Below are 25,041 nucleotides of genomic sequence, written 5' to 3'. Positions count from 1 at the left end.
CTCAGGAGCCTGCCCTGTGGTGAAACGGGAGACCAGCTTTTTATACTCATCCACTGTCCATGTGAAAACCCTAAGGCTGTGCCATTACGGAGCAAGGGACGGGGGACGGCAGTGCGTGCCATGTTTGTATCAGAGGGAGCAGCCGAACAGGGACCTTGAATGCGTCTTTGCTGATCTCGGATCGATTCAGTGATGAGCTGTTATAGATGAAAACTTTCCCCTGCACTTACGTTTAATGCTCTGGACTACACATGTGCATGCCAACTGCATTTCAGACATGGGAGCCACGGAGTAGACAGCGAGGGCAAGGACTTCACTTAGCCAGAGTGACTCTTCTAGAACCGCTCAGCCCATAGTCAGTTTCTGTGGGTTTCTGAGTTCACCGAGCTGAAGTCCACACTCCCGGCACCTGCCTCCACTGCGTGCAGGCGGCCACTCACTCCCGTGTCCTGTGGGGACTCTGCGGCGGCTGGCAGAGCTGAGTGGGACCTTCCCTCATCTACTGTCATAAGCCGGCCAAGTACATGTGAGCTCCAGATGTGAGCTTTCAGGGCAGTGTTAGGGGGACCTCAGGAACAAAACATTTAGTGCACCGGAAAAGGTGCTCTCAGCTTAACTCCATTTACAGGGAGAACTAAGGGTTTTATCAAGGCACCGTGAATAACTGAGGAATAGGTATATATGTGTGTGTGTGTGTGTACATATATAAATACACACAAATAACTTGTAAGTTCTACACATTACACTTTTTGGGAAATTATAGTTTCTGAATATAATTACTTGATATATTTAGTTTCTATTATAATTGCATCCAATATTTGGTGTTCTTAAATTTAGAAATTATAAGTTATGTTTCATATTGACTGCCTGAATTTTTGCATTGATGTTTCAGTTATCCAAAATTAAAGCGGGAATCATCTGTTTTAAAAATTGATTTTAGAGAGAAGAAGGGAAGAGAAAGAGAGAAACACTGATGTGCTGTCCCACTTATGTATGCATTCAGTGGGTGATTCTTGTATGTGCTCTGACCGGGGATGACACTCTAACCAGTGAGCCACCAGGGCAGGGTGGACATTATCTTCTGAATAATTCCCAGGAGACTAGCTTTGGTTGGACTTCCCTTCAACCTAGAAACATTTCGTACAGAATGTTCATGTACTCCTTCACCTTCTCACAATAACAGTGGATTCCCACATCTTCCGTTTGTCTTTAGGGAGTGTGACCTCACATAGAGCTGGATAAGGACAATGTTTCTCAGCTGCACTGGTTTTGTTAATCCTCACCCGAGGGTATGTTTAGAGAGAGAGAGAGAAAGAGAGAGAGGGGGAGAGAGAGAGAGAGAGAGGTATCAACTTGAGAGAGAAACATCAATTGGTTGCCTCAGGTACTCGCCCCAACCTGGGATCAAACCGGCAGCCTGGTTATGTGCCCTGACCGTGAATCAAACCTGCAACCTCTTGGTGTATGGATGACGCTCCAGCCAGCTGAGCCACCCGGCCAGGGCTCAGCTGCACTCTTTTGCATTCTTATGAATGAGCATAATGCTGCCGTTATGTGGCTTCTGACTTCTTACATATAGGAAACTCTTGGAGTTTTACATATCTCTCTAATTTCCTTTTAATAATTTCTGAGGTACTCCACACAGGCAGCAAAGTACGTAAGTGTCCAGGACAGCTGGTGCCATGGCTTGTGGGATGTCACCTGGGTCTGTACCCATTTGCTCAGGCCAAGACAGAAAGTCTCTGGCACCCCTAAGCTTCCCTTGTGTCTTTTCTCATTTTAGAATCCTCAAAAAAGGAACTGTGTGTAGACTCCCATTGCCGTGGATTAATTGTGACTGTTCTTTGGCCTCCTTTTCTCCTTTGGAGTATATAACTCGTCAGACTATCAGGAGAGAGAACTGGACTTCAACGTTTTTCCATCTCTGTGTGGTTCTGAGAGTGCTTTCAGGCATTGCATTTTAAATCCCTTAGCATTTAAATACGATTTTTAAAATTTTTAACAGGAACTTTTTGGAGAGCTACTATGTAACGGTTCTTCAGCACCATATTTTTGTGAATTCTTTATATTATTTTGATATCTTTTATTATTTTTTCAAATTTGCTTTGGCATTTTCCTGTAAAATAACACAAACTCCAAGAGGCCAAACATGTTATACTGCAGACATGCCCAGTTATTAGAATATTTAAGTCTAAGACATGTAAACTTTATTTTTTAAATATGTACACATATATTTAAACACTCTATTTTTAATCTGCGTTTATTTCTCTAATAGCTACTGAAAGCTTTTCTGGTGTGTGTTTTGACACCGCATTATCAACCCTCACCCTCGGGAGCCCACTGCGGTCGCAGAGCACGTGGACTGGGGTGCCTTATGGGAACTGTCGGGGAGCTGCCGGCATAGCGGAGAGTTCCTCACACACCCCTGTGTCCCGGGGGGTGGAGTTTACCCGGCACCCGATAACTCCCTGCCGAAGCACCTGCAGTGCCCTCTTGGTTTAACTTTATTGTTGACATTATTACAGATGTCCTCACCGCCCCCCCGCCCACCTCCATTAGACACGTAACCTTCAGACGACGCAGCTATAACCTCGTGGTGTCCTGGGGAGAACGGTGTGGGCTGTGAGCCAGAAAACCCAGGTGCAAGCCTTATGTGTGTAACTAAGCCAACGGACTGATCTGGACAGGCACTTGCTGTCTCTGAACTTGGGCTTTTATTTTTGAACCAGACTAAAGTAAGGAGTCTAACCTTAGAGCTCTGGCACCTATCAGTCCAGTGTTGGGGGATGAGTGTTCAAGTGCCAGGTGAGCTGTAACCGTACAGCTTTCACCTGGAAGGGGTTCCAGGCAGGACGGAACGTTGAGGTTAACAAACAATTCTGGGGCTTTGTCTGTGAGCAAAGGTGAAGTGTAGAGAGAGCCATGTTAACCTGAGATGAGTGAGGACAGTGCAGTTGAGACCAAGGGGAGCTTTATACAAAACCAGGGGACCAGCCTCTTGCCTGTTGGTGGCGCCCGTGGCGAGCTAGTGGCAGTGCCTGTGTGAGGTAGTTTGATGAGTGATGGAATATTTATCCAAGTTGGATGCCAAATGCTAGTTACATCTACAAGTCTCTCCTGGAGTTGAAATGTTTTTCTTTCAAAATAATTTTTTTTTTTTTGCATTTTAGAGAGAGGAAGGGGGAAAGAGAGAAACATCAGTGATGAGAGAGAATCATTGTTCGGATTCCTCCTGCACGCCCCCCACTGGGGATGGTGCCCGCACCCCGGGCCTGTGTCCTGACCGGGAATCAAACCTGCAGAGCCACACTGGGCAGGGCGAATGATCTTTCTAATCTATAGAGGGAGAAAGGCTAAAACTTGGACTGAATACAGTTGTATCTTTAATCCAAGTATTTCCTATCTTTTGAAGCACACTCTCTGAGAATTAAAGACATTCTTGTTTTCATGCCATTCATTTTATATTAAAAAAACGGTAAGGTTTTAACAAGGGGGACAGGCCTCATTCCCCACAGAACAGTAGTTCTCGTGTACCCATTAAAACGTTTTATGGGGAAAATAATAGCGTCTTGTGTACATAGAGGCTTGGCTCTTGGACTCCGGAAGGTTCGCTCGTGGTTGTAAGCTCACGCCGAGGGCCCATTGCTGACTGAGGAGCGAGTGCCTTTAATCCCACCTCCCCCGCTGCTGCTCAGGAGCTCTCACCCTGACTCCCAGGCAGTCCGAGAAGACAAACCCCTCGCGTTCCAGCCCAGGGCAGCCTCTCAGCGGCTTTTAGTGGGGGTGAGTCAGGCTGCAAGGGCAGCGGTGGGGGCACGGGGGCACAGGGCACTTCGTAAGGCTTCCCTCTTCCTGATGAAAACAGACCTGATGCCTTCCTGACGTCACTCAGCAAAGCACTGCACGTCTGTGTGTGCAGGGCGTTCTCCAGGCCGTGGGGACAGAAATGATTTCGTTACGTGCCAGTACCCCAGGCCACCTGCAGGCGTGTGTCTCCTGCCGCCCGGGAGCACAGCGTTCCTTCTGCCCAGAACACAGCCTCAGGTGCACGCCTACCCATGCAGTGGCTTCCCATTTCTGTAGAATAAAGACCGGAATTCTTCATCTGGCCGCCTGCTGGGCCCAGTCTGGCTCCTGTGGCCTCCATTCGCACCCCTGAGCAAGTTGCGGCTCCCTGTGCCTGAGCCTCAGGGGCCTCTCGCTGCTCCTTGACCGTGTGGATTCCCTTTCTGCCCAGGTCCCGGCACGTACTGTCATGGCCAGCTGCACCGGGTCCCCTGCAGGTCCATTCACTTGCCGATCCCTCATCCCCACCATGGAGGCAGCTGCCATCCTTCAGAGTTCCGTCCAGACGCTCCTCTCCCAGGTCACCTTCCCCACCTCCCGAGGCCCCTCCTGCCTGTGCCGCTCACGGCTCCTGCACCTGCTCCTCCTCTCTGTGATGTCCCTGGGCTAACATCTCTTTCTGGCCCCAACCGCTCAGCTCTTTGAGGGCTTATTGCTGTATCCGCAGCCTGGCGGGACGTCTGACCCCCAGTCGGCATCCTCAGAAACCGCCCCATGCTCGGGAACCGCCCAGGGAGGGCGTGCGGGTGCTTGTCCAGGGTCTCCTTACCAAACAGCGACAAGAACTCCGAGTGTGCTGAACAGGCTGAAGACAAAAGAAAACCAAAGAGAAAAAGGGGGGTGGGGTGGGGTGGGCAGGGAGAAATGAAAATAAAATGAAAAAAAGAACAGCTGATAAATGTCCCATTTAACCCATAAGAAAAAACTTAAAAGTATGTTCCTAATGTCTTCACTGCTGATATGCTGATCCAAATTCACCCCCCACCCACCCCTTGACGGCACCGCAGGAGCGTCCTGGCTCACGTCACGTGGCCCTTCCAGAGTTTTGCATGTTGGGATTTCATCCTTTTAAAATATCAGTCAGATTCCAATCTGTTCAAAACCCATCTGTCTTTCTGTTGCACTTAAGAAACGTGCCCAGAGTTCTTGCTCCGGGTGCGGGGCACTAGCCCCTGGCCTCCTCCCCCCGCCCCCCAACACACATCTCCTCCTTCCCCATCCCCCCGCATCAGCGACTTCACTTCCTCACCTGGAGCACCAGGCTCATTTCCGCCCCAGGGCCTTTGCACCTGCAGTTCCCTCTCCTGGGCCCTTCTCCCGGCTGTATGCCCGGTCTGTTCCTTCATTGTTCCTTCCAGTAGCTCTGCTCATTTGCCCCTTTCTCGGGGTCGGCCTCCTGACCACGCCCCCTGTTACTCTCTCCAGTTGCTCTAAGCCCTATATCCTGCTATATATTTTTACTGTGGCCTGATATTATATTACATACTGATTTTTGATTGTTATCTGTATCCCAATTAAAATGCAAGTACCTTGAGAACGCTGTTTTGCTTATTACGTGAAGTTTGAGAGTGCCTGGTATGTAACAGTATTTATTGAATGAATGAGTAATTAAATGAATAACACTTTCAGGGATCACAGTACCACAGTACAAGCCCTAAGATTGCCACCAGCCAATAGACAGGGACGTAACAAATTCTGCCCTTCGGCTCGTTTTGTCTCCGTTATCATCAGGAATTCTGAGAGACCAAGCACAGATGAACGGGACTTTTCTGAAAGTACTCAGAGCTCCGTCATGAGTGCCTTATTTTTTTCTTGTCTGTCTCATGTCACTAAACTGGCTCGCTGACATTCTAAAGCAATTCTTAGTTTCCATGTATATTTAATTCATTTATTTTAGGATACTTTTTTGTATAAAGAATAGAACATACTCAAATGTCATAAAAACTTATATTCAAATAGGAGTTGTTAACCCCAGGATCCAGGAAATGACGATATGTTATACAGTGGGGAAAAAAGTATATATACACACACACATTGTATATAGAATACAGAATAAAGACGGCATAACGTCAGACTATCTCGTGAGCAGTCAAATCACTGTAACTTTGGACTTGCTTTTCTTATTCTCATCACAAAGTCATATAAATATAGTGGTTGTATAATTCACATTTCTGCCAATCAAAATGAGGGAGTTTCATCTTTCAAGAGCAGTCGGCCCCATTTTAGGTGTCTCCTGGGAGTAGGATTTAACTCTCTCGGCTTCTGATGCTTTTTTACACAATAGCATGGTGCTTCTCTGTCAACAAAGACCAACAACATTCAGGCCGATGAGCTGCTCTGAGTCCAGGTGAATGCAATCAGAGGGCAGAGACAGGGGGTAATCAAACTGGAATGACATTTGTTAGACTTTCAGCCACCTCATCCCATAAAGGCTGTGAGCTGACGTCACAGCTGCCACGCAGTGTGTTTAACCAGGAGGCGAGCTGGTAGGTGGAGGGGTGCCCGTGGAGAGCTCAGTTAGACCCCCCGCCTGGCCAGCGCTCCCACTGCTTCTGAGTGCATCAGCTCCTCGCCGAGGCCCGCTTCTCCGCTTCCCTACTGACATCCGCGTAACCACCGCAGCAGGAAACCGCATGTGAAACTCCATTGTCGGAGATCTTAGCTGTTACATTGAGTTGTGCTGTGGACTAATTTTTGAGACACAACTATTAATAGAAAAGGAGAAAGCTGGCAAACTCTCAGGGCAATTCACACAGCTTTTCTCTTCTTCTTCTTTAGGAAACGATGCAGCTTCCATCGTCAACTGTCTTCACATTTTGGGTCAGACCCTGGATGCAAGGTACACGGGTCCGTTTTTATCTAAGTCAGTGAGTGTCGTCATGACATTGGAGAATATTAAAGTGGGCTACTGCCTTCATTATATTCTTTGGAATAGTACTGAAGATTTCAGTGTAGGTGAGAAGAAAAATCCTTTGTAAATTACTAATACAATGGCATTTGGTTATTTTCATGATCATATGTAAATGGTTAAATTTGAGTAATTGCTGCAGCATCTTGGCGTGTCACGGGCTGAGCTGGGAATGTGTCCTGTGAGGGAGAAGTGGCAGTGATAGCAGAGACACCATGCCCGGCTCACGTTTGTGGTGACATTTACTTTACCAGAAACGTGAGGGGTTACTCTCAGGTTACACATATAGCGTGAAGCCTAAGACTGCACAGTGGGTGGTGGTCAGCCAGCCCCGGTCTGTGTCCTTTCTCCTCTGCCTGCCATCAACACAACCGGCCACCCAGCATGTGGTCTGAACACAGAGTCAGTCAACCCATGCAGCATGACCGACTCAGCCTTCAGCCGCACGTTAAATTCATTTATTACCCAGGACAAATCTAACTGAAAGTTGCTGACTGTCTCTTACCGAGAGTATTCCATGAGACCTTGGATAATCCAGGTTTGTGTTTAAAACTTTGAGGTATTTTGTATGATAAATGGAGAAAGGAGACGCCATCGTGCACCTTCATTCTTACTAGGAAGGGTGGCCCAGGAGTCTCCTCCTGCGTGTGAGGAGAGGCTGATAGGTCACTCCGCATCTCCCCTCAAAGCACCGCACTTCCGTGTCATTTGGCGACTTGGTGGAGTCGCCCTCGAATGTTTCTTTCCCAGCCATCGCTCCGGAAACATTCTCCTCCTGTTGGATTTGGGGTGAACTGAACGGGCTCAGCGGCTGTGTTTGCTTAGTTATAGAATAAAGCCTCTCAGAATGTGAGACCGCGGCTGGAAAACTAGGCATTAGCCCTGCCCTCTGCTCTGAGGTTCTCTTATGAAGGAATTTAGGATCAGTCATGAATTACAGAGCAACGTGGCTAAAACTCCAAGTGTGTGGAAGTGTTTGAGTGGATGTAAAGGGCTGGCGACTGAGCGTGTGCTGGGAGAACCAGAGCGTGTTCCTGCTCACTGCTCCCTTCACGCCTGCGCTCTGTCCCCCCCAGGACCGTCATGAAGACCGGCCTGGAGAGCGTCAAGGGCGCACTCAGTGCGTTTCTGGACAGCGCGGCGGAGGACCTGGACAGGACCCTGGAAAACCTGAAGGAGGGCCAGTTCACGCACACCCGCAGCCAGCCGCGGGGCGTCACGCAGATCATCAACTACACGACGGTGGCGCTGCTGCCTGTGCTGTCCTCCCTGTTCGAGCACATCGGCCAGCACCAGTTCGGGGAAGACCTGATCCGTACGTAGACCTGCCCTTAGAGCCTCATTTCTAGGCGGCACAGCAGCCATGGAAGCCACATCTGGGTCCCTCCAGCGCTGCGTGGACATTGACCTGCTTGTTTTGCAGAACATTCTAGGTTGAGTGTGAGTTACAGGAACCGTTCTTGCAGAGGTAGCCCGCTGAATCGCATGACAGTCTTCCACTGTCCACGTGCAAATTCCAAAGTCACTCTTCGGTGTTGTCTCTTCCCATGGCGCTTGCTAACGCGGTCTGACCATGGGACATGCACGTGAAACGTTTCCACTTGCTTCTGAGTCGATGCAGATCCTTTCCATGGCTGCATGACCAGCAAGCTGAAGGCTGCTGAGACCAGTCTGTGTCCGAATAGCCTGTCGCCGTGGGTGGCCCACACAGCTTCTGTTAATAGGTTTCCGCCTATTTTCATTGGGGATTTGACCAGCTGTTGATGGCTGGAATTCTGTAGTTATTAAAAATATCCACAGGCCCGGCCGGCATGGCTCAGTGGTTGAGCATCAATTTATGAACCAGGAGGTCACGCTTCGATTCCTGGTCAGGGCACCTGCCCAGGTCATGGGCTCAGTCCCCAGTAGGGGTTGTGCAGAGGTAGCTGATCAATGATTCTCTCTCATCATTGATATTTCTATCTCTCCTTCTTTCTTCTCTGAAATCAATAAAAATATATTTTAAAAAAAATATATCCACAGAATGCCCAAGGTTATGTGGGAAAAAATAACGCATGACCTGCCCCAGCATCCGGCCCTTGTGCTGACATGAACACGAGAGAAGGGGCGGGTCCTTGCCATGCAGTCTCAGCCCCAGCTGCTGAGACTCCGTGTGTAGGTCCCAGGGGCGTGCAGCTCTGCACAAAACCCACTGCAGAGCTGGGTGACGACAAGGACACTGGCTGCGAGGTTTCTGGAAGCAGCAGGAGCACTGTTTGCAGTGCAGCGTGGCCATGGAAACCGTCTGGAGGACAAGGTGGTTTCTCCATTGATGTCGTGTTTCCTGCAGGAAACAGAGCTGAGTTAGAATTAGAAATTCAAGGTTCTTAGATTTCCTTGCCAATAGACATCTTCGTGGGTCATAGACCATCTACCAGGTTTTGTTTGATTCTGTAGCTGCAGAAACCACCAAGGTGACTGACTTAAACACTACCTGCCCGGCTGTGTCAGAAATAACTAGTACACTCCATCCTCTACCATTCTCATGCTGGTTCATTGAGACCTAAAATAAAAGGTGCCACCTTCATATAACTCGGGAGCAGGAGTAAAACACCTACCTGCCCTCCAAGTTACTCTTGTGTTACTTTCATTCTTGAAGTAATCTTTTATTCATATACCATATTTTCCGGCGTATAAGACCCCCGACTTTTGAGATGATTTTCCTGGGTTAAAAAGTTGTCTTATACGCCGGAAAATACGGTACCTAGAGAAAAACTATAAAGAAATTGTTCCTGATCGTGTTCTGAGTAATCACAGTGCTTCTTTAGAATGCTTTAAGCTCCTGAAAGAAAAGAATTTTGTTTGAGAAAACCTTTTCATGTTTCCTTTTACATATTGTTTGTTCTTATGTTGTTTCTCTCAAACGTTAAAATATCAGCATGCCTTTAATATGGAATTTTGGTTTTAGCGAAGCTTTCTTAGACAATGTGTAAATAACAAGTGTTTTTTTCATGTGCGGTTCTCTTTTTCCCTAGTGGAAGATGTACAGGTGTCCTGTTATAGAATTCTGACGAGCTTATATGCTCTGGGAACGAGCAAGAGTATTTATGTGGAAAGGTAAAGTTTTAAATTTAACTTTGTCTCAATAGCTGTTTCAAGTATTATAACTACTTCAAGTGTTAGAAAAGTCTTCCCTCTATAACTTTTTCCTTAGTTAGAAATTAAAGAACCAGGTTCATTTTATGGATTCCTTGGGAGCAGTTTCACAATCTTTAAGGTAAGTTTGATTTATGTTAGGCTTTGGCTGGTGACTCAGGCTGTGAAAGAATTCACAACTAAAAGGAGAGATGCAGAGAGGAAGTTGCATTGACTTCCCAGTAGAGGAAAGGGCCGGTGTATTGCTAGTTGATACGGGGCAGGAACAAAGGGGTGGCCTGCTCTTCAAGCTGTGGCTGTTGCCAGGCATCAGGGAAGGAAGGGGTCAGGGTTGTGCTGATGTTGAGCAGGTTCCAGGGCTGTCTTAAAGAGTTACAGTGTGTTTGCTTTCCAAGAGACCGTCTGACAGATGTCTCAGGGAACTATCTTATTAGTACTTTCCCAAGCCTATAACATGCTTAGGGCAAAAGTTATGAAGAGTTTAAAAGAGGCTTTTTTTGAAGGTGAGGTGGGAAGGGAACTTTCTACTAACTAGAGATGCCTTCCTGCAAATTATCTCTGAGTTGTGAAAACAGCAGGGAGGAGGGGATGCAAGAATGTAGCCTTGAGAGTAGCTTATCTTGTCCCACAGTTTGAACAGAGGAGCCAACAATCTGGGAGTTTCATTACCAGGTGCTTCTCATAAATCACGGAAGACCACAGCGAAGAAGAAAGGCCTTTTTCCTATCCTTACAATATAATACAAGAGTTATGGGGGGAAAGTAAAGCAATTTCAGTAAAGACCATATTTAACATAAAGCTTTAACTTGAGTGTTTATGAATCTGCTAGTGCAGGTTTGCATATGATAAAATGACCTGGAAGAATAGAAAACTAAAATTTTGAATATGAGTAAAATATGTTTTTTAAAAATGAAAAAGTAACGTAAGTGCTAATAAAAATACAGTAATTTTAGTACAAGTCATCTAAAAGAAAAATGGCTATTTCCAGAATACCAACACAAATGATCAGAGTTGGTCTGAGAATTACTACTTGAATAAAAAAATTAAGTAATTAAGTGACAAGAATTATTAATGATAGATTAATCAGATGTAAGGGAATACATTGCTGACTCTGAAGTCATACATGAAACATTTTAACCTATTAAATTCTTAAATAAATTACTTCTCATTATTTTAAAACATTTATTTAACCCACATTATGTGCCTGAAATTTTGCCATTCTGCATCCTTTTTTTTTTAATCCTCACGCAAGGATTTTTTTTCCATTGCTTTTCAGAGAGAGTAGAAAGGAGGGAGGGAGGGGGGGAGAGAGAGAAACATTGACTGGTTGCCTCCCACACAAGCTCTGACCAGGGGCAGGTAGTGAATCCACAACCCAGGCCTGTGTCCCCAACTAGGAATCGAACCCATGACCCTTTGGTGTGTGGGCTGGCCCTCCAGCCTCCGAGCCACACTAGCCAGGACTTAACGTCTGTAAGCTAGAAGATAATTTGGCTTTCTTTTTTTAATGGCAGGAACTTTGTTATTGAAAGCATGTGATTATTTATAACATAGAAATTATACTTGAGGGTTAATAGTATTAGCAGCACTGTTATTATCCCTCAGGTTAAACTGCCGGTTTTAATACACCTTCAGTTTTGTACTTGGGAGAAATAAAAATCACAAGCATTTCCCCTCCAGGCAGCGATCTGCGGTGGGCGAGTGTCTGGCGGCCTTTGCTGGTGCCTTCCCGGTGGCGTTTCTGGAAACTCATCTCAACAAACACAACAGCTGCTCCATCTACAATACTAGCTCCTCGCGGGAGAGAGCAGGTAACGCAGCTGCATGGGCAGCCGCTGAGACGTGCAGCCACGCATCATGTCACTTTCCGTTTGGGAAAATCTGGGTGGATACATACCCCCATTTCTTTCACTGTCCCAGTGGAGAAAGCTTCCCGATGATTTCAAGGACTGGCCTTTGAGCACCTCCTAGAATTATCTACTAGGATTTAAATTGAGTTGGGGGGAGGATAGGGTAGGAGCGTGGGGAGAAGAGAGAGAGGATGACACGGCTGCTATGAGCAAGGAGAAGGGCCCAGTGGAGGCGTGTGGGCATGCTGAGCCTTGAAGCCCAGAGGGCATGGCTGTTTGTGTCCGTGACTTCAGTGACCACCATCTCTTCTTGGGTGTGTTCCTCTAGCTCTCAATATGCCAGCCAACGTGGAAGATGTTTGTCCAAATATCCCCTCTTTGGAGAAGCTGATGGAAGAGATTGTGGAGCTGGCTGAGTCTGGGATCCGCTACACGCAGATGCCGCACGTGATGGAAGTCATCCTGCCCATGCTGTGCAGCTACATGTCCCGGTGGTGGGAGCAGGGGCCGGAGAGCAACCCCGAGAGGGCCGGGCTGTGCTGCACGGCTCTGAACTCGGAGCACATGAACACCCTGCTGGGGAACATCCTGAAGATCATCTACAACAACCTGGGCATCGACGAGGGCGCCTGGATGAAGAGGCTGGCAGGTAAGCGTGGGGGAGGAGCGACCGCTTCAACTTGTTTTACCTCCAGAAAGGTTTGAAGTACAGAAACTAGACTTTTTCTATCTCCGTCTTTATTACTATTTCTCCTGTGCTAAACAGTATTATCATTGCCGTCATGCTGTTCTTTAGAAAGTAGGTACCATCAGACTGTGAGTGACTTGCCATGTGCTTTTAAGGAAGGAAACATTTTCCTTCTGACAACCTCTCCAAGGTCAATGAGTAAACACAGCAGCAAAAGCTAATGACTCTGCAGACAAAGATGAAACTGGGGTTTGAATCGGCCCCTCAGCAGTCTGTCCCCCAGGACGGCGGAGGATGCCCAGGGACGCCTCACATGTTCGCACCGCAGTTACGTGCCTTTGCCCTGCATATGTGGAACAAGTGGAAGCAACGTTAATGCCCACCACTGGCGTGTGGTTCCTAGGTGGGCACAGCATATAGCAAAATACAGGCCATCGTAACAGTAAGGCGTCAGCAGTGTTTCATGACTTGGAAAGGCCCACAATAGCAAGGAGGATGGAAAGAAGAGGACTTGGAAATTGAGTTCAGAAATCCATACAAGTATATATTTGTGAAGTTACTTATTTATAAAAACCCCAGAGAAATGCATGAATGGCTTACTAATTTAGGTAGGGTTATTATGGTTGATTTTAATATTTCTCTCTTACACGTTTCTGCAATGTATGTGTGTTACCTTTAGGGGAAAAATTCCTTTTAAAAATGTCCTAATCACGTTTAGAATGGTTGCTGACAACCACAACTATTCTTAAGTAAATGAGCAGTGAGTGTTGTATGAATCCCCCTCTTCCCAGGACAGGATGGGGCGATAGGGGAGGGAGCGGTACCTTCGCTCACACGCTGTGGAACCGTGTGCAGCTACTCTAAGGCAAGGGGACTTTTTCCACTTGGGGAATTTTATTATTTGTGTGAAAAGAGTTGATTTGCAAAGTGAGTGAACGTCTTAATTTTTATTCTAAATTAGCTGTCAATCTTTTTTTTTAAAAATCAAGGAAGTACATCAAATTCATTTCATAGTCAGTTTGGGACTAGACCCTGAGGCCACGGCTGACTCGGGGCAGATGTGCTGGGGAGGGCTCTCGGGGAGCCGCTGTTGTAATGACAGTCTGTCCTGGGGGTCCTGACCTGTATGCAGAGCACAACGCTGACATCTGTCTTCACAGTGTTTTCCCAGCCGATTATAAATAAAGTGAAGCCTCAGCTCCTGAAAACTCATTTCTTGCCATTAATGGAGAAACTGAAGAAGAAGGCAGCCATGGTGGTGGCGGAGGAAGACCATCTGAAAGCCGAGGCCAGAGGGGACATGTCCGAGGCCGAGCTGCTCATCCTGGACGAGTTCACCACGCTGGCCAGGGACCTCTATGCCTTCTACCCTCTCCTCATCCGATTCGTGGACTACAACAGGTAGAATGTTCAACGCGATTGATTTCTCTAATGGCACCTTGACCTTGCTGGGTTCCCATGTCCCGGACAAATGGCTTCATTCACTAACCTCTTAGCCGTGAGCTTGTTCATCATCAGAAGTTTCTAGATACCTTTGCAGTCAGAAAGGGCATTCTGGAGCAGGCCCAGGGTTGCAGGTAAAAGCAGTTGGACAGTTCCGATGTCTCAGCTGTTCAAAATGTCACCACTGTACACTTAGCCACCTGTGCTCGGTGGAAAGCCAGCAGCCCTAAGTTCCTTGGTTTCAGATTGACTTTTGAAGTTGTGACTGAGGAGCCACGTCATTGGTTTTGTGACCCAGGGCGAAGTGGCTCAAAGAACCCAGCCCGGAAGCCGAGGACCTGTTCCGCATGGTGGCCGAGGTGTTCATCTTCTGGTCCAAGTCCCACGTGAGTAGGGCAGCATGGCAGGGCTTGCTGTGTGCAGGACACTAAGGGCTTTCAAACATTGAGCCAATTTTCCAACCCCTTAGTGTTTCTCAAACTTGTCTCCTGGGGGTCACTTACCTGGTGAGGAGGGAGAATGCTCAAATACTTCACGTTGCCAATGAGTCTATGCCCCTGAATTAAAAGTGAGTGAAGGAATGTTATGGAACTTGGAAAAGCAGATGAAACGTCTGACTGGGTGGAAAGCTCCATCCCGTTGCCTTGCCCTGTATTTATACGGAGACGCACCTGCTTTCCCGGCTAAACCAGGTCTGAGTAGTCATTCAACCTGCAGTAGCTGTGTGTCCACGTTACTTAAATCCTCCGAACCTTAGTTTCCCGACCTTTGAGACTTCCGTGTTATGTGCAATGCTGTTGCCCCTGGGCGGGCACATTCATTGTATGCAACACATACGTGTTCCCTTTCTTGTTGAGTCTTACATATCAAATTAACATTTCTCTTCCTACGAACTTCTGATCACATGGACTTCTTATTTATGTGGTTGTGACTGGAACTGCCTTTGTGACTTCCCAGAATTTCAAAAGAGAGGAGCAGAACTTCGTGGTCCAGAACGAAATCAACAACATGTCCTTCCTCATCTCTGACACCAAGTCCAAGATGTCAAAGGTATTTCCGTGCCGTGTCTCGGCAAGAGAGTGTCCCCATGCAGCTTTCGTTGGTTGGTTTATTTTTTATTTGTTGAAGGTTTATAAGTGGACTTTGATAGATTTGGTAATGTTGTTTACTGTGCACACACACACACACACACACACACACACACACACACACACACACAGAGTGTTGAGGGGACCCAGGACTGATGTACTTACGGATGGTATGACACGCAGACAGAACTGACCGTCAGGGAGGAAGAAGTTGTGACTCAAGGTCCCTAGACACAGAAGGCACCGCATAAAGTGGGGTGTGTGGGGGATCCCAGGGTCGGTCAGGAGCAGAGGGAGTGAGGGGAAAGCGTGGGCAAGAACCTTCACCGGGGCTTCTTCAGGAAGGAGCAGGTGAGACGGGTGAGGGGCGTGAACCTAGTGTGAATCATTGCAGGGCTCGGGGCCGAGGGGCAGACCCTGGTTGTCTGGACCTGGCCCGGGTGATTAGGGCAGATAGATTGCGCCCAGGTTGAGGAGGTGATTGGGGAATCTGGACTCTGGATCGGCTGGTTTATATATGAAAGATGTGCTTGCATGCAAGTAATTTCCTATCTCTAGGAACTGACTAGCCCTGGAGGGCAGTCAGGGGTCAGCAAGGCCCAGGATGTCCAAGGGTCAGATAAAAAGATACGCTTAATACACACACAGACGCAAACATACACAGACGCAAACACACACAGACGCAAACACACACACAAGCAAAATTGCCAGTCAGTATAATATACAAAGACTAGTCACTTTCATGTACAGCCCCCTCCTCTGGGGGGTACATCCCAAAACCCCCCGGATGCCTAAAACCATGGACAGTACCTGGCCTTCCATTTATTATGTTTTTCTCCTATGAAAATATCCTCAATGTTTGATTTATTGCTACAAAGAAATTTGACCTGCACAAAGACGAGGCTAAGGGACAGTTATTTTAATTTTGACATTAGGACATACCTCTTAACGGAAAGGGAACACTCACTGCCCCATGAAAATCAGACTCTGACATTGAGGTGACCCTATGGCTCGAGCATAAACTTCAGCAAAAGCACGAGAGACCTGAGGTGGCACTGCTGTCCTCAGGTGTGACAGGTCACCAAGGGGTCATCTCAGATATTTATGGGACACCGGTCAGTGTACCACGTCCGTTTCCCTGGATGGGGGGCCCTGGGCAGACAAGTCTGCAGGCCACACAGAGGGGACGCACTTTGTAATAGTTTTTTAAAAAATATATATTTTATTGATTTTTTGCAGAGAGGAAGGGAGAGGGATAGAGAGTTAGAAACATCGATGAGAGAGAAACATCGATCAGTTGCCTCCTGCACACCCCCTACTGGGGATGTGCCCACAACCAAGGTACATGCCCTCGACCGGAATCAAACCTGGGACCCTTCAGTCCACAGTCCGACGCTCTATCCACTGAGCCAAACTGGTCAGGGCTGTAATAGTTTTATGGATACAGCGTGTGTGTGTGTGTATTGCAAAGCAGGCATTTATCAAGACAAAAATACACCATTTATTCTTAAATTTTCTTCTTATGTATTGAAAATTATAAAACATACAATATCTAAAATTACCATGGAGTTTTCATATATCCATAGCTTCTCTAGAATTACAATGTGCATTTTCCTTCTAAAATTATAAAGAAATGTACACCAGTGAATTGTAATGACTTGGGAATCGAGGGTAGGACTTAGAAGAAAAAGAAAAAATGTTCTCAGTAGGGTTTTAAGAAATAGCGACCAGCAGAGAAAGAGGAAGTGGAGCCCCGATAGGGCCAGGTCCGGAGCGGAGCAGCGCCTGACCCCAGCACCCGTCCGTCTGCAGGCCGCTGTTTCCGACCAGGAGAGGAAGAAGATGAGGCGGAAAGGAGACCGCTACTCCGTGCAGACCTCCCTCATCGTGGCCGCGCTGCGGCGGCTGCTGCCCATCGGCCTGAACATCTGTGCCCCCGGAGACCAGGAGCTCATTGCTCTGGCCAAGAACCGGCTGAGTATGGTGAGTTCCCTCTCGCCCCCCGACCCCCCATTACTCTCGGGGGTTCGCAGGCCTTCCTCCAGGGCTCTCTCCACTGCTCATCTGCATTGAGCGCTTTATCAAGTGGTTTCTGCACAGGCCCCAGAATTCAGATTCAATGACTGTCTATTTTTTGTGTGTGGGGGCTGTTTTTATTTCTAAATTATGTTAATCAACTTCAGGGCACATTCAGGAGCCGCATGGAAAAGATACAAATAAGTCACAGGTAGTGAAAAAAATGGATTTCATCTGAACTCCTATAGAAGATTTTTGATGAAGGGCGATTTTTCAGTGTTAGGAGCAGCCATGGTGATGTGCGGTGTTGACTTTTAAACCAGCAGCTCTTTGCAAGCATTGAGATTTACGTTCTTAAGATTTCTTTATGGCTCATTTTCCATCCTCATGACTATGCTTATGAGGATGCCATTTTTCGAAAGTCTACATGGGCTGACTGCTCTCTATTTGTGTAAATTGGAGGCCTCGCTCCTGCCCCGGCGACCCTGAAGCTCCCTGAGGGTGTCTGGAGTTGAGCAAATGAGCGAGGCTGGCGAGTGGCTCTGGTCTGATGAGTGCCCCTGAGGGTGGGCTGCAGGCACTGCGTGGCACCCGTGTCACAGGTGCTCAGTTACTCTGCACATTGCGGAGAGAGACAGGTCTGTGTGAGCCCCAGGGAGCATGACTCTTCCCTTCTTGCTGTCACCTGGAAACCGAGCTCATCGCGTCTCGATGCCCTTACTGTGGAGGTCACACGGCTGTGGTTTCTAGTCACAGCTGCAGCGACAAAGTAGCCGACAGAGCCCAGATCTGTGGCACGCAGCCAAAGCCTGTAAAAATACTGTGCAGACACACACTGCTTTCAAAGAAGTGTGCGTGATTTCCATCTACTTACAGCAGGTGACACTTCCCAAGACTTCTAGGTAACATTTATTTCTTGACAGAAAGACACCGAGGATGAAGTCCGAGATATAATCCGCAGTAATATTCATTTACAAGGCAAGGTAAGCCAGATTTGTTCTAAAGCACATTTAGTATCTATACATTGGTTATTCTCTCTTTAGAATAGTACTCAGAGTAATGTTACATTAGCAATTAATGCATTGCAGACCAGTAGTTTTATTGCTAGCTTTACCCAGTGGCCAGATAAGTGTCTATTGAACGAGTACAAAAAACGTTTACATAAATGTTAAAGGCACGCTTTAAATTTAATACCCATTGCATTTTGAAGTTATTTATTACATGTTCTTATAAGCTAATGTCTTTTTAAAGTATGATACTTTGTAAAACACTGTGTAATAGGAAGCGAGAATTCTTGTGATCCGCTGCAATGTGTTAAGATAGTGAAAATACACTGAGTGGCCAGATTATGATGATCTCTGAACGCATAATAATCGGGCCACTCAGTATATATATTAGAGGCCCGGTGCATGAATTTGTGCGTATTTGGGGTCCAGCCAGCTTGGCCAGGGGGAGGGGACATGGGCCGTTAGCTGGCCTGCCTGCTGGTTGAGGGGACAATTTGGATATTAGCCTTTTATTATATAGGATATACACTGAGTGGCCAGATTATTATGCGTTCAGAGATCATAATAATCTGGCCACTCAGTGTATATTATTTTAACCAGTCATTATCCTAATTGAAGTTCTTTGGTATTAAAGACCCCCAAAATAACCAATGTATTTTTAAAGTCGATCATCAGAAACTTCACTTGTTCAGGGAAACCTTTCCAACCACTAGCAGGTTAGGTTAAGCCTCCTGGCGCCTTACGTTTCTTTGCAGTAGCCCTCATCACAGCTGCAAACACGTGTTTCATGTTTGTCTTCGCACGAGATGGTAGACTTCTGAGCACAGGTCCCCCTGGGTCTTGGTCTTTGCGTGTGTTCAGACACTGTGCTATGCTCAGGGCATGACTGCAGACCCCTCTTCAGCAGGGCGTCCCCCTTTTTACATCGTAACCTGATGTTTCCTGAGCTTTCCCCTCTGTCCCGCAGCTGGAGGATCCTGCTATTAGATGGCAGATGGCTCTTTACAAAGACCTGCCGAACCGGCCCGAGGACAGTGCCGATCCCGAGAAGACGGTGGAGAGGGTCCTGGACATAGCGAGCGTGCTCTTCCATCTGGAGCAGGTCAGACTGCGTGCTGCTTCGGTCTGGTTCGCCCACCCCGTCGATGGTAAAGAGGATGTGTGTCAGGCTGTTAACCACGGCCAAACAGTTCTGTGTTCAGCGCATTCACCACGAAGAACATAGGACTCAGGAGTCCTTAGCATCTAATGTGCACAAGTTCTAAGCTTATAATTTTTGTAGCTATATATAGACAATGAATTTGGGGAGATTAACACCTTTATTTTATTATTTTATTCAAAATAGTTCCAAAATAACACGGAGAGAACCCACAGTGAGTGGCATCAGCCATTGGGCCTCATGACAGCGCCTGCCTGACGGGCACATAAACTAGTAAAATGCCCTGCCACCCGGGAGTTCTGTCATCTAAATCAGGGGTCCTCAAACTTTTTAAACGGGGCCAGTTCACTGTCCCTCAGACCGTTGGAGGGCCGGACTATAGTTTAAAAAAAAACTATGAACAAATTCCTATGCACACTGCACATATCTTATTTTGAAGTAAAAAAACAAAACGGCAAAAACACCCGCATGTGGCCCGCGGGCCGTAGTTTGAGGACGCCTGATCTAAATGTTCTGCAGAACATACTAGTATCACATTAATAAACATTTTCCTTTCATTCCTGCTTTATGTTATCTGATGCTCTCCTGTCCCTGTCCTGCCAGTTAAATAACACCACTGCCTTAGGCTTCATCACTACGATGAGATGAAGCTAGGTACTCACACTGTATGGTTACTGACGTGCTTTTACATTCTGTAACACCGTAATATGAGTAATGTAATGTAATGTGATAGAATAGAATAGAATATAGGAAATTTAACACGTCCCTATTTCCATGAAACATTAAATAAATATAAATTGTCATCCATCAGCAGATGACAAGATTTGAGGTAATGATATCTGAAGTGCTATATAAAGTCAGAGTTATATTTCCAGAATGCATATATTTAAGTAGATTGTTAAATGCTAATTAAATGGCTGCTGGAGGACTATTTCTGGCATCATTACACTACCATAAGTTTTTAATTCTTCCTAGTTTTCGTGTACATATCTGTACATGAATGAATTTTAGATAGAATAAATGAAGCTTATTGAAATCTGTTGTTGCCTTATATTCAGATATTTTCATAAATATATCCAATCATAATGAACAATGACAATTGTGAAGCAGTAAGATTGAGTTCACTGAGCGGCCATTCATTCTGTGAACATTTCTTGAGGGCACCATCTCATTTGAGGACACCACCCCCATTTCTGGGAAACAGCCCCATATCCGGGAAAGGACCACACTAAAGTTAGGGTTAGGGCTCCGCCCATTTTAGGGCACTGCCTCATGGCAGCTTTGCATTCAGCAGGCACCGGACTGAACACGGTCCCTCTACTCCAGTTGCTCAAGCTCTGCTAGAGGATGTGGACACATCAGTGATAAATGTGTGATGAGAGAGCTGTGCTGGGATACACAATGTGCTGAGAGGGAATAAAAGGTCCCAGGCTTAATCGAGTGGGTGATCCCTATATGAATGTTTAAGTGAGAATAGGAGTTATCTAGGAAAAGGTAAGGGAGTCAGATTTTAGTTAAGGTCAAGGGTTATTCACACGTTATGGATAGGAGTAAAAAGAAATAGTCAATTCTCAAGGGAGAGGAAAACGTGGAAGGAACCTGAGGAGAATTCATGCCTTGATCCCTGCATTCTAATGTTAACTTGTGACTGAGTTTGCTGAACTCAGTGCAAGAACGGTGGGTGCTCAGGAAGTACTTGTTTAATTTATCTCAGTACCAGTGACCTTTGCGAATGTGTGCTTTCTATTGTACGTCTCGTAATTTCCCTCGTGAGGGGGAGCTGTCTCCCCGAATTTCCTAATGCTCAGACTCCAGCCAGCTCGTCAGCAGGGGCAGGTGTGGTTCTGTCTTTGGATCACAGATCCTACCTATACATAATTCCTGGATTTATGCGAAAACTCGCTGTTTAAGGTCTTCGCTGTGTAAGTAATGCTGTGCCAGATGGGAAGCTTGCTGAGGGTGGAGGCCTCTCCTGCAATGTTCACTGGCTCTTCAGCACCTGGGCCTTTCATCGCATTTGTTGACTGTCACCCATCGCCATGGTCTCATCGGAAGCTCCGTGTACAGTCTTGGATCTCAGAATGGAATTTTACATGGAAATGTGTTGGGTCTAGTTGAACAACCTTGCCCTGGATTCTGTTTTCACCGGCAGGGTTGGATCTCAGCGGTGTTTTGTCCCCCTTCACAAGGTCCTTAAGAAGAAAATGGTAGTGGGTCGTTGTCAGAAGGTGGTCATTGATCCTCTAGAGCAGTGGTTCTCAGCCTTCCTAATGCCGCGACCCTTTAATACAGTTCCTCATGCTGTAGTGACCCCCAACCATAACATTATTTTCGTTGCTACTTCATAACTGTAATGTTGCTACTGTTATGAATCGTAATGTAAATATCTGTGTTTTCCGATGGTCTTAAGCTCTACAGCAGCGGTTCTCAACCTGTGGGTTGCGAAAATTACATTTATGAAGTAGCAACGAAAATAATTTTATGGTTGGGGGTCACCACAACATGAGGAACTGTATTAAAGGGTCGCAGCATTAAAAAGGTTGAGGACCCCTGCTCTAGAGGCAGGAGGATCCCAGAAACAAGCTCAATTACAGAAGTTGCTTTGTTAACATTTCTAAACCACTGTCGCCCTGACATCCTTAACGTTTTCTCCAAGCATTAGCACATTCATCTTTTGACAGTGTACTGCAAAGGATGGTAAACTTAGCTTTATTATTATTTTTTTTAGCTAACATAACATTTTTATTTCTTCCAGAATTCTACATGTATGCGTTGGAGATGTTACAGTATGGGAAGTACAGTGTTCACTTGCCTAGAGATTACTGATTAATTTACAATTACATGTTGGGACTTTTCTCTCTAATACTTACGATTAATCTCTTTTTCTCAGAGTTCCAAACACCGTTAGCTAAATAAATAACTCACTTGCATCATTTACTACAGCTTTCAAATTCTCATTTGTCCCTAGCTAACAAAATATATATTTTAACATTTTTTGCAAAATTAAACCTTTTCAGTTACTCCTAGTAATGTGTTCCTGAAGCCGGGTCATCTCCTTTCCATCCTGTTACGTTGATGGTCAATAGGCTTTTCATTAGAATTTCCCTGGACTGCCTCTGTGCTCACTGCTGTAGTGCTTACGATGAATGAGTGAAAGTGGATCCATGAGTGAAAGTGGGTTAATTTTTTGTGTAGCCAGAAAATATGTTTTAGAACCACAACCAAATTCTGAAAGGATACAAACTGATAGTTTAGAGAATGGTTTTATATTTCTTGGATTTTAGAGATGACATAGCTTCTAACGTACACACTATTGGGAAAATATTTTATTTTTGCTGATAAAAAAATATATATAACATTTCAGACTATTTCACATTGAGGACGTGGGCTTTTCCATACATGTAAAGTATTTTGGGAACTTAAATTGCAAAAGGTGTTCGCTAAAAGGCATGGCTGTCCCTCCGAGCCTGAGGCTCGCGTGGGCTCACGGGCCGTGTGTCTTCCCGCAGGTGGAGCACCCGCAGCGGTCGAAGAAGGCTGTGTGGCACAAGCTGCTCTCCAAGCAGCGGAAGCGGGCGGTGGTGGCCTGTTTCCGCATGGCCCCGCTCTACAACCTGCCCAGGTCAGAGCTCTTCCCTGGCGGCTGTTGTTTCTTAACCCTCACCCGAAGATATGTTTGTTTGTTTTAGAGAGAGAGGGGAAGGGGGGGGGGGAGAGAAAAACATTGATGTGTGTGAGAGAAACATCCATCACTTCCTGTAGGCGCCCCAACTAGGCGTCAAATCCATTTCCCGGGTATGTGCCCTGACTGGGAATCGAACCTGCATTCATTTTGGTGTACGGGACAACACTCCAACCAACTAAGCTACCCAGCGGGACTCACGTTTATAACAGAATAAAATTAATTTCCCTAATAAGTGATGGGGTCTACCATCTACCTCAATATGAGTACGATAGTGCAAGAGAAGAATACAAGAGATGTATTGGCTCTTGTGTCTAATCATTGACCTTGACTTTCTTTGTTGGGTACCCTCAGGAGACTGTGCTCTGCAATGCATGTAGTAAATGACCTCCGTACGGAGGCGGTGAGGCGGCCTTGACCTAACGTGAGGCTAAGATAGTGGTCAGGTTTCTTACCTGACTTCGTTGTAGATTTCTCCCTGAACCATGAGATCTGCCTCAGACTTGTTCAGATTGTCGAAGGGGCTGAGGGACACAGAGTTTAGAACTGACCTTGCCACGGTGATTATGATTCTTTGGGGGAAAGAGCTGATATGGAACGTACTCATGGGAGTGAAGTGGACCCGTCTGACTGCTCATCGCCTTCTCTTAGAGACGGGCAGGCCCTCTTGTTAGCAGAAAAGGGACGGGGCGCATCCAGTCACCGGTGCCCAGGTTCCTCTGCAGCCTCTTACCCTAAGACACGGCTCTTTGCCTCTCTGAAGTTGGTGCAAGGGCATCATCTCTCTGATTCAAATTTGGATTCTGTAGACTTTTGTCCAATTTTATCCCCTCTGCACCTAGAATGCTGGCAGTCAGTAAGTGAGTGGATGAATGAATGAGTTAATGCTATAAGGGACATCACACCTTCCATGTCACCGAGACCTCCGCTCCTTTGCCATCCTGTCACACTGCGTATACAACCGGGCGCTGCTCCTAAATTCTCTGACCCAACCACGGTGTCACCGTTGAGTCCAGTGGAACGTCCCTCTGTGGTTCCTCCCTGTGGCCCGTCTCTGTGTCACCCGTTTCCTCTGAACTGGGCTCGCCCCGTCCCTCCGGCCCCTCCTGGCGCCCCGGCTTCCCGCCTCCTGCCAGGCTCGGGGCCGCAGACCCCGAGCTGGCGTCTCCAGCACTGCGTTTGAAATTGTGCTTCTCTTTTAGGCATCGGGCCGTCAATCTTTTCCTTCAGGGGTATGAGAAGTCCTGGATTGAAACGGAAGAGCATTACTTTGAGGACAAACTGATAGAAGACTTAGCGGTATGTCTCTAACGGGCGTGTGCAATGAAAGGGCTCAGGGCCCCACGTGTGAGCAGCCCCCGTGCAGCACTGGAGAGGAAACCCCGCCGCAGGATATAGGGCTTAGGAAACTTGATTCTCAATTGTTAATGCATTCAGTGTTTAGGGGAGAAGTCAGAGGTTAAGGTCAATTATGCAGGTTTCTTATTAACCACTTTGAGGGGGAGTATTTTGTTATTCTTTTAAATTCATCTTCAAGGCACCTTTAGAATCTCAGAACCAGGATAAAACTATAAATCGGAACCATAAAGAAGTTACTCACCAAAAATAAGTTGAAGGTGAACAAAAGCAAATGAAAAGTAGGTGGGTTTTTTCCCTCATATATTTGTATTGATTTCTGAGAGGAAGGGAGAGAGAAATAGAAATATCAGTGATGAGAGAGAATCATTGATCAGCTGCCTCCTGCACGCCCCACACTGGGGATCAAGCCCGCAACCCGGGCATGTGCCCTTACCCAGAATCAAACCTGGGACCCTTCAGACTACAAGCTGACGCTCTTATCCACTGAGCTACACCAGCCAGGGCAAAAGTAGGTGGTTTTAAACAAATACGCCGAGCTGAGAAGGATAGAGGGGGCACAAGCAGGGTCGAGTCACGTGGATGCCGTCGAAGGCGAGGGCGTCCTGAGCCCCAGCACACGGGGAGAGGCCCTCGGGAGCTCTGTCCATCGTCCAAGGCCGGGGGCCTGTCTAAGATCTGACCAAGGCCAGCTTCTCAGGGCGAGTTGCAAGCGTGCGGTCTCTGATTTTGCAGACTAGTTAGAGGCTAAAGGTTCCCAGCTTAGCGACCTCTCATCTGAGTCACTTCTTTGTCATAGTGATCAGGGAATATAGTGGATAAACCAATTCAATTCATAAAAGCTAAATGCCGATTACCCTCAG

The 25,041-nt window shown here is 46.7% G+C and overlaps 1 protein-coding gene across 1 annotated transcript in view; it reads left to right on the top strand.

Moving 5' to 3' along the window:
* The window catches only part of RYR2 (ryanodine receptor 2), a gene marked incomplete at its 5' end in the record, with an annotated part of 198,852 nt that overhangs the window by 135,122 nt on the left and 38,689 nt on the right, over positions 1-25,041 (top strand). The window contains 13 exons of the mRNA XM_079763764.1: positions 6,625-6,685; positions 7,831-8,069; positions 9,769-9,850; positions 11,570-11,700; positions 12,068-12,388; positions 13,588-13,828; positions 14,169-14,256; positions 14,828-14,920; positions 16,771-16,941; positions 17,898-17,957; positions 18,949-19,083; positions 22,650-22,762; positions 24,025-24,121. Coding sequence (XP_079619890.1) covers positions 6,625-6,685; positions 7,831-8,069; positions 9,769-9,850; positions 11,570-11,700; positions 12,068-12,388; positions 13,588-13,828; positions 14,169-14,256; positions 14,828-14,920; positions 16,771-16,941; positions 17,898-17,957; positions 18,949-19,083; positions 22,650-22,762; positions 24,025-24,121 — 1,832 coding nt within the window. The remainder of the gene's footprint in view (positions 1-6,624; positions 6,686-7,830; positions 8,070-9,768; positions 9,851-11,569; positions 11,701-12,067; positions 12,389-13,587; positions 13,829-14,168; positions 14,257-14,827; positions 14,921-16,770; positions 16,942-17,897; positions 17,958-18,948; positions 19,084-22,649; positions 22,763-24,024; positions 24,122-25,041) is intronic.

The sequence above is a fragment of the Cnephaeus nilssonii genome (assembly GCF_951640355.1).
Source record: "Cnephaeus nilssonii genome assembly, chromosome: 23".
Classification (NCBI taxonomy): Eukaryota; Metazoa; Chordata; class Mammalia; order Chiroptera; family Vespertilionidae; genus Cnephaeus; species Cnephaeus nilssonii.
This window is presented reverse-complemented; position numbering and strand designations above follow the sequence as displayed.